General features: G+C 43.7%; 1 protein-coding gene across 2 annotated transcripts in view; it reads right to left on the bottom strand.

Annotated features, from left to right (window-relative positions):
* MDGA2 (MAM domain containing glycosylphosphatidylinositol anchor 2) overlaps nucleotides 1–13,332 on the bottom strand; it is a 349,837-nt gene that overhangs the window by 31,988 nt on the left and 304,517 nt on the right. For both annotated transcript variants that reach the window (XR_009958631.1, XM_062577836.1), the window contains exon 10: nucleotides 12,243–12,391. Coding sequence is in view for 1 of the 2 variants with exons in the window: in XM_062577836.1 (XP_062433820.1) it covers nucleotides 12,243–12,391 (149 nt within the window). In the remaining variant the exon portion in view is untranslated. The remainder of the gene's footprint in view (nucleotides 1–12,242; nucleotides 12,392–13,332) is intronic.

Raw genomic sequence — 13,332 nt, 5'->3', positions numbered from 1 at the left:
TTTGTAAGGGAAAGACCTCCACGGGATGGCCAGACTGCACCTGTAGTAATCCTGTAGTAATCTAATATTGCCTGGCACTCCACCTGCACCTGCACTGGGAGTTGCAGATAAGGCCACTGCCAACAGCCACTTGAGAGCTGTTACCGAAAAGCACAGAAATATTTACAGGCACCCAGGCAAACCTGAGCATGTGCTCAGTGAAGCAAGAGCTTGAAGGCAGGGTCCAAAACTCCTCTGTGGGAGCTGTGAGTCTGCTCCAGGTGGATGATACTTCTAGGAGTCTAGAAACTGAGTGACATTTGGGACCACCTGGATGCACTTTGAAAACATATTAAGAAATGTCAAGGAAACTCAACATAAAGGGCTTGATGGCCTTTTAGTACAAGCCCCTGAATTCACTTACTTTCATATTCTGACATGTGATGTGCCGTACGAGCTTGCTAATTTATTTCGTGAGCTTCAGACTCCCTCCTGTGACTGAACTCCACTTTATGACTGAACATTTAATGAAACCAGCTACTGGAGTGCTGGCCACCTTCAACAACTCACCAGGGGACAAGTACAAGGATGCTTTGAAATACAAAAATTTGGAACAATCTGGGTCAATAAAGCTGAAGCCAAGCCCAAAGCTGAAATATATTAACATTGGAATATTCTCAAAGAGCTATTAATGAGATTGAAAAACATTTCTTATGTGCAGACAACATCTTGGCAGACCTCAGCACCTTCAGATGCAAGTAGAAGGTGACCACATCTACACAGACACCACGAGCACAGACAGACAAGGTTGTGCTCCTTCATCGATGTGAGCGCTGAGCAAGACAGTTAGTAATAACAGGCCAAGCAGAATGGCAACCCTGAGAAATGAAACTTTCCATACTCTCTACACCGCTTTTTTCCATAAACGGTACATGCAGGAGGATTTATAGTCTCCTGAGTTACACCGCAATATAAAATAGGTGTTCTGTCTGTGTCACACATTTCAATTTTATTGTTGATTATTTTGAATGCAACCTCACTCCACAACTTAAACCAAAAAAGCACCTCTCATTCTGCCATTAACGACAGCTAAACACAAAGTGTCGTACTGATCTGCTAACTCTGCTCAGAGTGCCAAAAGGGACCTACGCATGGCAGGCTGCATCTGAAGCTGACTGCATTCTCCACCGACTTGGTAGTCATTTGCTCCCAAATCCTTTCACAACACCCCCAGCGACACTTTCTTCTCTGTGACCTTGCACAAAGAAGCCTGTTCCAGCTCACATGCAGGGCTAAAGCTCACTTGAACAGTATAGTTTATGTTTTCTGATTACCACAGCGATGCTTAATACCAACTGTTTCCTCCTACCTACTGTTTTCTTTATCATTTTGGAGCTCTTTGAAAGGCTATCCATAGTTTGGACAAAAGTGTGGACATTACTTGCTCTGGAAATGCTTCTTCAATTTGAGTTACTAACAAGACCAGTGTGAAAACCATTTAGAAAAGAATCATCTTTCTTCCTTTGCAACTTAGTGATAAAAATGAATCCAAGGCTGTAACGTGCAGCCCTGATCTCCCAAAAGCACAGTGATTATCTTCAGTGTTATCATCATTCCGGAAGTCCTAACCATCTTAGGTCTCACCACGCCAATGTCTGGCTTGAAATCCAGCCCTGCTGTGTCTCAGGGGAACAGAGTCTCAATCCCTCGGGCCAGTGTGAACACAGGAGATGGCTCTCGCATTCTCTCCACCGGTTTATTGGTGCCTGCAGAGTCTCACTGACTTTCAAAAAGTCTTTGCATAAATGCTTCTGGAATTCTTTGAGGCAAAATAAAGCTAGACTGTAATGAAAATAAAGCATAGGAAATAAGCACACAACAACCCAAGTACCGCATACACGCACAAACTCCATTCTGCTGCTCCAGCTGATTTCCTCTTCTACGCAAGATGTGAGAATTTGCACTGCACCTGATGTAACATGCTGCCAGTAAAGTTACGTGTGAGCCATTTGTCTCATTATAAGAGCGCTAGAGGATTTTCAGGATTTTTTTCTTATGTTTTTATGTATTTGCCCTGACACACGCAAACCCATTCTTCTAGCAGGCACGGTCAGAAGGTGCATGACTGATACCATCACAGCGAGTTCAGCCTTGCTTTGACAGAGGTGAAATCTGGCTTCATTTCACTTCTGCAAGAGCTCTGGCTCTGCATCTTGCTGGAGAGGTCGTAGCTGAAGCTCCATCTGTTACAGGGAAAATAATTACTAAAAAAGCAGCAGGGGTAGTGATGGAGGCGTTAGCCATGGTGAGCGACATCTACACCTCACAGAGCGCAGGAGTGCCAGTCAAGGCCCAGGACTTCACACATGGATGCAGAAGAAAAGCAGTTTGTGGTGTCTCCTCTACTGGGAGTGACAAGTATCACAGTGTCACCATCACTGTCTGACTCTGCTGTGGGACTTGAGCTGGAAACTGAACCCAGCACCATGCAGGTGAGGAAGCAGGCAGCGGAAAGAAACAATGCTGTCTTGTATATCCAAACGGGGACCAGGTAAATCACGCTGCCGAACAGTTATGGGCTATCCTCATCCCAGAAATGGTGAGAAAAACCAACCCAGGATCACAGCTGCATGAGAAAGATTCCCAGAACCTCCAGACTGCACATGCGGTCACAGCAAGCCCTGCTGATAGCCCTCTTCTCCTGGGGTCAACCAACCTTGCAAAAAAGGGTATTTAAGCTTATGTAGCATGGGTTATCTTTCAAGAGATGTAGCACGGTCATCTTTCAAGAGAAGGCTCTAAAGGCTCTGAGCACTCACCTCAATGAGAAAGGGTTTAAAGCTGTGTGAAGAATTGTCCTGTTGCCCTTGCCAGATTCAGAGTTTAAGTAATTTCTTCCTGCCTAAGCAGAATAAATTCAGACTCTTTTTCATTTCTTGTACTTCAGTCTTAAATGGACACTGCTCTGCCCCCACGACATGGGTGAAGGCATCTTGTGTGGTGGAGTCATTAGCAAATCTCACCATGTTGCTCTTATTTAAAAGATGTATCATTATGAGTCCTTCAAGTACAGGGACAATTTCACAGTCCAATCAAAACAGTGGAAACACCTATGGACTAAAAAGAGCTGTATTATTTTGCTTTTAGTAAAGGTCACAACGTGGACTTCTCAGATCTACGGATTCACATCAGTCACAACCTTGAATGTAGTGACACTGCATCCAAGTAAATATTTTTTTGTTACTCTTTAAAGTAAGGCTAAAATGTGACATAAATCAAGATAATCCATTTTAAGACTTCAGAATTGGCTGCTTCCCAAATTCATTCACTTATGTCTCAGGGATTAAACAAAACCTGCACTCTTCTCAACCCAAGTAGGGCAGGTTTTCTGCTCTTTTGCTTTATAATGCATTGACAAAAAAAGTTTTTCAATTTTTAATCCATGTTAGGGATAGTTTTAGAGAAGTTTTTCAAGCTCCTTCTCAGTGATGCATCACATTTGCAGTTTGCATACCAGGAAAACTGCTCTGGCTCAGACATGCGCTTCGAGGCACGCCGCGACGTAGACCACTGCTTTTATCGGAGCAACAAGAGATACTGTTATCAACCTGATACAAAGATTTAGCTCCTCTGCCTAAATTAAACATTTTATGTCGAAACAACAGCGATTTTTCCATCATTAAGAAACCACCCCAAGACACATGCCACATTTCAGTGACGATGACTTCGGTGTGCTTCCCAGAAGGCGACAACTTTCTCTGGATAAATCTAGTGACTCATGGTGCATCCTCGGTAGTAGTGAACTAATTGCCTTCCGTGTGATTTCTAAAAGCTATTTACGAACAGCCATTCTTTCTTCCACACAAACTAATTAGAGAGTGACAAATTAACGAACGTAGCCGCAGTCAGGAGGACCACGCCAAGCCTTTTAAAGCACAGCGCACTGGAGCCTCGATACTTCGTCAATAATGTAAACAAGCTGCGTTGTCTTGGTAAACGAACTGGAAAAACACGGCCGCATTTCAAGCAACCTTCAGGAGTCTCTGCATAAATTTATCAGGGAGTAATAATGCAATACGACAAGTGCATGATGCCAGCGTGCATTTCCATCAAAAGTTAACATGCTGATTTTGTGGATGTTTCTCAGAATGAATTTTTGCCCCAAAATCATAGCTCGACTGTCAGATATGAATGCTTCAAAAAAGAATTTCTTAAGCACTTAAGACAATTACTGCACATGAGAGGAAAGTAAATAGCCACCAGATTTTTAATGAAGTTCTCAAAATGTAAAAGTGTTGTTTTAAATAAGCTCAAAAACACAGATGCGTTACGGTACAGTACTGATTTGCCTATTGAGTGGCAATATGGTTTGGATTCAATTAAAATATATGTCTGTCTCAGAGGATAAAGAATTCTCTAAAAACAAAAGAATGGATGGAACAGTTGTCTTTAGGGACAAACCACTCTCATCCCAGCAATTTAGATTTTCTGTAATACACATTATTTGAAGAAAGTGCTTATTTAGTCTATGCTGGCTAATATGTTTTCAGATAATTGCACCCTTCCCTCACTTAGCGACTTGAGGGAATCTGTGTTTAAGGATTGAATTTTTAAAAAGGGTAATCACCTTTCTCCCAACAGCAATTAAAATTTACACATTTTATTTATCTAAAGATATCCAAGATATCCTTCCTGGCCTCAGCTGGATGCATAGAGACAAAACATATTTTTTACAAAAATTCTTTCCTGAAATTATGTACATTGTTCCCATGAGAGCAGAATTTCTGATGACAGACTGTACCCAGCACCAAATTCCTAAGCCTTTAGCAGTCACCTGGGATTCAGGATAGGTGTGCAAAAATCCTTACTTCAGTGAGTATTCAAGTTTTTAAATAAAGGAGACCAACATCTACACAGGAACCGATGGAGGCAGGAGTCCACCTCTGGTCTAAAGAGCTCCCAGGGTTGGGGCTCACCCTGCATCACCGTGATTGCCAGGACCCCCACCAGCACTTTGGAGAAGACACACCGAGGAAGCGACGGCTTTCCTCACAACACAACAGCACTTCCGTTTGTTACAAAACACAGAAAATGCTCAATGCTGGGTCAACAAAAGAAACAACTGGGCTTTTTTTCAGAGTGAAGCACTGTGCGGTGAAACACGGCGTTCTGGTTTGAGTTTGGTGGAAACCACTGCCGCCCCCGAGCCGCGGCGCCTTGCCCACCGCTCCCCTCTCCAGAAGCCCACCACGTTTTCCTCCCGGGTTTCATTTTCGCCTCCGTCTCCTTCAGCACAGAGCCATCACGTCTGCCTGAGTAACAGGCAACCGTAGTTAAGGACCTCCCGATGCGAGCGCCCGCCACCCGCCAGGGCCCCACACGAGCTCCTGCCGTAACGGACCTACGCCCCGAGCCGCTGCCGCTACCGGTCAGTTTTACTCGGACATACAAACACATTTTAATAGAGCAACCGCAACACAATACGCAATTTAATTATGTTTCTCAAGGATCAGTTCTGCTCTGAAGCAAGCCCAGACAACCACCTTCGCTTGCAAAGATAGCTATCTTCACTGCAGAGGATGCTTCCACCAGGCTTCCTGTAACACTCACTTCTTCTAATATTTGAGTTCCAGCTGCACTTACATATACTGTACTTTATTATGCTGAAAAGTGTCCTGCATGCAAGACACACAACTCTTACTTTTGCATTTACCCAAGGATATTTGCTATAATTTAGTGCCATGATTTTTATGCACACCTTCAATTTTTGAAGTTTTGTTGCCTTATTTTGCTGTTGTTTTATTTATTTTTATTTTTTGCAAACCCTTTAATATTTCCGAAAAACCAAATGACATCACATGAAACCCATGCTAACAACAAAACGATTGCGGTCATTTATAGATCTTTTTTCAATTATTCTTACATTATATGAATTTATATAAAAGTTGCAGGGTAATGAAAAATATATTTAGGCACTTATATTTTTCATTTTAAACCTAGATTTGCTCAACATTAAAACCAAGAAGACCTTGCTGTTTGCATTTGTCAGACAGCTAGATAGCAAGGGGATGAAAGAGCAGTCAGGGACACACACATCCCATCTTTCTTGCTCTTTAGCCGCTCATATTATACAGGCAGCCGCTTTTCACCAAGAGCTACACTAACATTGCAGGGGTGCCCACGCCTGGATCAATAACTTAGGAAAAACCACGTCCCGGCTCAGACCGTGACGATAACGCGCGCAACGCAGCCACCGTCGCCGCCGGCTCTGGCTGCTCTTCCACAGCCCCCCAGCGCTACACCTCCGCGGAGGCACAGCCAGACCACGCAGGGGTGGGTCTCAACCCTACAACAAGTGTTTGAACAAAGTCAGAGGCAAATAACTTGTTTACTAAAATAAATTCCTCTGGCTTTAGTCATTTCTCTCACTAAATTGCTCTTCAATTCACTCCATTTTCCCCTGCACCTTTCCTGAGGTTTGACTGATGCACTCTATTTGGCAGCAGTCATCAATTCATATTGCAGATTTTTCTGCTGAGACAGAATGAATGAAAATTAAGTGCAACTATTACGTGCAGGCTGAAGTTACAGTGTGGGATTTAGTTCTGGGAGTGCTGGATGACAGCACGTGCTCTTGACGTGAAGCGTGCAATGAAAGCAGCAGGTTACGCTGGATGTTTGGTTAAAGGCAGGAGTATCTGAAGTAACATAGATACTTCAGATACTGCATAAAACCTGGTATTTATGTGTGTAACTTTCAGATCAGAATTTCTTGACATCTGAATGATTAATGAAGCAATAGTGTGCCTATAACAAGCAGAAGATGTTGTCAGTTTAATGCTTTTTTTCAGAAATAAGCATAAGCATTTTCTGAATGTTTCTGAAGTTCGGTATACACAACCATTTTAAAAAGGCAATTTGAGACTGTCTCACAAAAAATAACCATAAGGGGTATCAATATTCCAAGCTGAAAATTGTAAAATGGAATCATTACTTCCCTACTTCAAAGTATCACACTTAAAAAAAAAATCAATAGGACATGTGACTGTGTGTATTATACTCAACTTTTTTTGTCAAACCATCTATTTCTGTTGTTTTACAAGTGCAGACGTAACAAGAGAAAAGCAATGCCTTATTTAGGCTTCCAAAAGGACATCCATGCTGTGAAGAAGTCTTTAGGGTGGCTTATTACTGTTATCGCTGTTGAAGAATGCTTAAAATTTTTCAGAAAAACAATACTAGAAATACTCCAAAGTACATTTGAATTAGCCTTTCCAATTCTTTCACCTTTTTTCTCCCTCAAAATTAATTACTGCAGATACAAGTACTCATTTCTGAATGGCTATGAATGCAATTTAATATGTATGTTTGATATACACCTATTGCACATTTTCTATAGCAAAACAAAAGAAAACATCCAACTTGCAACTGTCTCTTTCCTCGCCGGAGCTTCAGTCTTGTGCTAGCACCACGATCCTCACAGCTGGGATGTCCGCACAATTAATACCAATCAGCCAGGGGTCTGGAGTGTGGTAAAGTAAGAAAATTTCTCACACGTGATTTTCAGTTTAAAAACAGTAAATATTTCATTTCCATTCACCCATTTCCACTCGCACTCTATAGGCAAAAATGGACCCATTTTTCTGTCTTCTACGCGATTCCTCTCCTTTCACTTACAGCATTTTCCCTCTCCCACTTTGACTTTCCTGGCTTCCCCATTCCCCTATTTTTCTCAGTGAACATTTCTAGTGTTTGCAGTACCTGTTTCTCGCAATGTTTCTTTAACCGCTATTGAAAATGCTGAACAAGTTTCTTCTGTGTCTTGCTTTCTTATCTACTAAATCATTCTGGAGGTAAAATATCCATCTTTATTTTAACTCCACTGAGGGGATACGTGATTGCAACTGTAATCTACTGCAATTCACTTAAATTAAAGCCAGTTCTGTGATTCTTAATTTGCCTGGATTGAGAATAAAGAGGAAAATCTTACCTCGTTTCATGCACACATGTGGCTAGAGGTTTGGTTTCTTCGAATATGTTTAAAAACAGTAAAATGAGACCATTTTCCCAACTCCTATCTCTTGACTACAACTTTCTTCCAGTTAAATGGTAAACGCAAGATTTTAATTAATCATGTGGTTTATTTATTTTTCATCTCTTCCATCTCCCCATGATTAAGTCTCAGTTGCTAAGATGAATTAACTTCATTTCCTCTTCACTCAAATCTGCATTTTTAGACACGAAATGTGTTGTCTTACCTCTTTGCTGACAAGTGACTATTCCTCTTGATTTTGCCCTTCTCTGACTCTATCCCCAAGTTCCAACTAGCCATGTCATACAAGACTGGCAATCATAAATAGGCATCTCCTCACCTTCTACCTCTTTTTGATTTTTCTGCTCAAATTTTAATTTCAATTTCCCTCTCATCAGTAGAAACACCATTCCTGATGCTCCCACAGTACTAGAATGATTTGCTGCTCCTGAGTCATGAATATATTCTCCTCTCGATACCAGCCTGGAAAACGCTCATGAAAAATGAGGAAAAACTGGATGGTTTCCTTCCCTTTTTGGCACGTGGATCTAGGATAGCAGACATGTGTACACATGTCCAGAAATACAAGGATAGTTTTTTGCTTCCTATGTGCTCCCTAAATTTGGAGAATATACAGGAGAACTAATGGTAGCAAAAGAAATGCTCTAATCTTTGCTTACTTTAGCTCTGGTGGCCAAAAAGCAGCAGCTATTTCACCCAGTGCAGTATTTCTCAGCCAATCTCTGAGACTGCCAAAGGTGGCAGCAGGACCAGCCTTAGACCAACTCCGCGGTACTCAAGGACCTTCCTCCTTCCGGGGAAGCGACCAACCACTTCAAGTCCCCTTTATCTTGCCAAAACGGTCTAGTTTGGCTCTTACAAGAATGATGAGTGAGACCAAGTCTCTTGATTTTTTTTTTTTTAATCTTTCATCATCTAAACACATTCTTTTCTAAGCAAACCAGCCATGAATTTCCAGAGAAGACCAAAAACCTTAAAACCTCTTTGGAGGGGCTGGCAGCTAAGTGCGTATTGTGGAGTTGGGTCCTCTCCTGGTCAGCGGAGCCAGACCTGAGTCCTCCACGCACCGTCAGCGAGAAGGAACAGCAACAACAGCTCGTGCACCAGCTCACCGAGGAAGCTCTCTGCTCATGCCGTTAGCACCTCGTTTCCTAACCTAGTTAGGCGATGCTGCTCACCTGAAGGGGAGCACAGTGCTCCGTCACAGCGAGGCTTGACAGATCCCGCAGCTCAAAACCCTCAAAGCCGATTAAAACCCAGCGGCAGGAAGCCACCGCCCGCACGCTGCGCCAGCCAGAAACTCGGGCAAGAGCCTGTGCTTGTTGAAAACTAACGTTAAGCCCAGAATGAAGCCTCAAAAGACAACATGGGAAATTCTTGGGCTTAAGCAAAAAGTAAAGTGCTCTAAATAACTCCAGCCCCTTCCTGACTCTCGCAGGAGGAAGCAGCCGTCACGTCCCGGCACGCAACCGGGACACGCTTGCTGAACAGACTTCTGCTAACCCGTTGTGTCTCGCGCGGGCAGCTTGTAGCTTTAGAAAGGAAGAAAGGAGCGGGAAAAAGAGCTCCAAAATTATCTCAGCGAAAGTCAGTGATTCTTACAGAGTCCCAATTCACTTTACTTGAGTAGTTTCACCCCTAAAATACATTTCTCCTGTCGCCGCCCCGGCGGCTCAGCAGCCCCCGCGATTCGGTTCGGACAGCCCTGCCCAGCGCCACGTCCTCGGCCCCAGCAGCCTTGCCTTCCCTCCGCCATCCCCTTTCGCGGCGCGTTACGTCTCAATTTCGTTCCCGCAGTTTGTTGCCAGCAAAACTTTCCAGGGCTCTGAGCCGGTCACGGCGGAGAGCTCATCTTTAACCCTACAACCTCCCGGGGTTTCGGCCAGCTGAGATATTTGCCTGTCATGACAATGCTGTACAATCTAATAATTCCCAGCAGCACAATTTGTCTTTAATAAAATAAAAAATCCACGTAGTCTGCTGTATTCTGTTACCAGGCTCTGCCGGCCTTTAGCAGTCCCTCCGTCCTCCGCGCAGCTGCCTCCCGGTGCCGCTTCTCAAAGCAGCAACGTGTGGGATTTTTTAACCTTTTGTAACAGCAGACAGAGAGAAAACCCATGTGTATAATTTATTATATTATTTAAAATTCCGAATTTGGTCAACCTACAGCAACCCCAAGGCTTCTCCCTTGTATGAGAACTGGAGTTTGTAGCCCAAAGGTACAGGAGTTTATTTTGGATCATTTCTCCTCCAAACATATTAGCAGGGAAAAAAACCCAAACAAACAACAAAAGCAACATCAAAAAATACATTGCCAAGTCAAATAAATTATCTAAACACAAACATTTCAAAGGGCAATCTGCCGACAACAAGTGCCAGCACGTGTCAAAGAAACTAAGAATTTTAATTATCACCCTTGTTTCAGGGGGAATTACTGCCCTAATGAAAGAGCGTGGCTGCATAGCTCACCAGTTTCTAAATCAGGCTGCTTTTAAAAGTAGCATCAGACGGACTAAATGAACAGTCGCTGACAAATGCTGTCAATGACACTAGAGAAAAGGAGCTACTAATTTAAAGCACCCAAAATAGATAATTAAAAGTAAATTAAATGAAATGGGAAAAGAAGCTAAAAATCCTAATGCAAATACAAATAATTTCATTATATATTCTTTTACTTAGCATTTTTTTTTAATTTAATAATTCTTCTTAGGTACTAGAGAACAACAGGGCTGATTTGTGCCTAATGATGCGAACCATTGCATAATCATTTAATAAAAGTCTCTAATTTTCACTTTAGATTAGATTCAGGCAGAGACAAAACTCAAACGCCGGATACTCGTGCGTTGCAGCAGCACCCTCGTCGCCAGCCTACCGGTGTGCAGGTATCCCTGGAAACGTCCCCATCAGCATCCTCAGCTCCAGCTACCCGCAAACAGACACCAACCAAAAACCCCGTTCAATAAGGAGTAAAAAGCAACGCTCAAACCATGCATTCGTTTTGCAGCTTGCAAAGCTCACCCAGGTCTGTGGGACAAAGTACTTTCTGCGCTCTAAGTTTTTAAAAAACACATAGATGCGTCTCCAAGGACCAGCCTCGCCCCTGATCCGTGTTCCCGAAAACCAAACGTGCCGGCTCCAAACCAAGTGGTTAGGGGGTTCTTTTAAAAGCGAGGCAAACTCAGCAGGAGGGGGTAAACCACCACCAAACAGCCCCTCGCGAGGAGGGCGGCAAAAGCGTCCCGGCTTTCCGCTCCGGCTCGGGGACCGGAGGTGCAGCGGGAAGCCGGGGCGCGCAGCCGGGGCCGGCGGCGCCCGCAGCATCACGCACGGGACCGCGGCGGCGGCAACGGCAGGAGCCCAGAGCAGCGAAACGTTCCTCCGAGGAGCGTTCGGACCGAAGAGAAGTATTTTCAAATCATGCATTTTTCCTTTGGAAAGCCCAGGAGCACCGAAAACCACAGTGCCAGTGTCAGTCCCGGGTACTTCTGTACTGTTCAGCACGCACAGAATTGAGACAGGGTCATAAAAAAGCAGCACGGCATAAAAAGCTTCTCCCTTCGGAACCCACCTCTGAGATTTTGTGTAGACACAGATGCGTGTATAAATGCAAACAAACCTTCCCTCTGCCCTGTGAAGGGGAATAAGGAGACGGGGTGCCTTTTAATCAGAGTTTATGCAATGCACAGGCTGCTTCTTTCATTTTAATTAACTATTAAAACTCAAGCCACGGAGCAATTGAGTTAAAAGAAGATGGATAGCATGTTTCTTTAAAAATTGTTAAACGGTAAATTACTGTCGACTACTCTGCAAGCGGGGTGGTACTGCGCTTTTTTTAACGGCAGCAAATCTTTGAAAGTTCAAAGCCAACCCTGTGACGACACAAGCATGATGGGCTTTAACGTGGCTAAGGGCGGTTTCTCAGTTCACAAGGATCACAACATGCTTCTGTAGGAAAGCTGTATCTCTCACTATAGTTATCTATTTATGTGGAAGATATGATAAAAGATACATGGATACATAGAGAGACAGAAAAAGTTAAATTTCCCTGCAAGTTTCTCCTGCACAGTTGCCCTACTGTGTCCGGCACAGCGGGTGCTAGAAATGTGCATATTGGGAAAAAATAAATAAACAAACAGAAGAGCAAGCCAAAAGGCCAGGCGGCTCTCGCAGGGGTCAGAGCACTCCTTGTTCGAACCGACAGCCCCCTCACCTGCCGAATCCCTAGGCGGTACGCGAGGATGCGGTCCACGGCGTCGGGGTTCATCTGGGTCCACTGGAGACTGTAGGAGTAAACACGGGGCCTGTTCTGCCATAGTGGGTTGTAAGTGTCATAGTAAAACTCCGGAGCATATGCTTTGCCTGCAGGAAATACAAAACCAAAACAAAAGCAGAAAAAAAAAAAGAAAAGAAAGAAAGAAAGAAAAAAACAATATAGAATGATCAGATGGTGAGTTTTGGAACTTTTGGAAATCAAGATTTTTGGAAAATTTTGATTTTAATTTGCTGTCTCTCTCTCCTCCTTTCATTTTGAGTCATCTGGTCACAAGACTTCCTCCAAAAGCGCATTTTGGAATTATTTGCCCGTCCATGTTTTTGAAGGATCCCTGACAACGCTTTGCCTTTGCCATTAGCTGGTGCTTCGGGACATCCCTGGCCCAGGCGAGGGGAGCCACTAATGGAGCCAGCCTGGAGGAACGGAGCAGCCCACGGCACTAACTTTTCATGACCTAGTTGGCTAAAACGGAGATAGGAGAGCTGCATAGAAGGACGTGCTGACGACTGCCGTGCTTAGCACAGCTAACGTGAACCGGCACCCCAAAGCTGGAAGTACAGAACGGTATTTCCAGGGACTGCTGCCACCGGCACATCTTCTCTTCTCCCACTTCCCAGAGGGGAATGGCTATAGGCCACCTTTGTCGACCCTGTAGATGTGCAGAATTTACAGCTTTAGGTACATTATTTAGCTGAACGCATCCATATATATGTATATATGTACAAACATGCACAACAACTACAGAGGAGGAAGGAACATCTGACACTGCATTTTGGACATAGGAGCATTTCACTGTTACTATATTCTTCATCTTCAATAAATATGAAAAACCTAAGCATGATTTCCCTGACATAAGACAAAAGCTTAACTGAATTCACCACGGTGGACTTTCCTTTGACTTAAAGCCACAAATCAGAGTGCCACCTTCACATGCAAATTGTCCTTCTGGCTTCTGGAGCGTCCCACAACAAGCAATCTGCGTGTAACAGCAAAAATGACATTGCCACCTCCGCCGGGCCACCAGCCA

This window comes from Rhea pennata, chromosome 5 (genome assembly GCF_028389875.1).
Source record: "Rhea pennata isolate bPtePen1 chromosome 5, bPtePen1.pri, whole genome shotgun sequence".
NCBI lineage: Eukaryota > Metazoa > Chordata > Aves > Rheiformes > Rheidae > Rhea > Rhea pennata.
The sequence above is the reverse complement of the archived record's forward strand: the minus strand, read 5'-3'. Positions and strand labels throughout refer to the sequence as shown.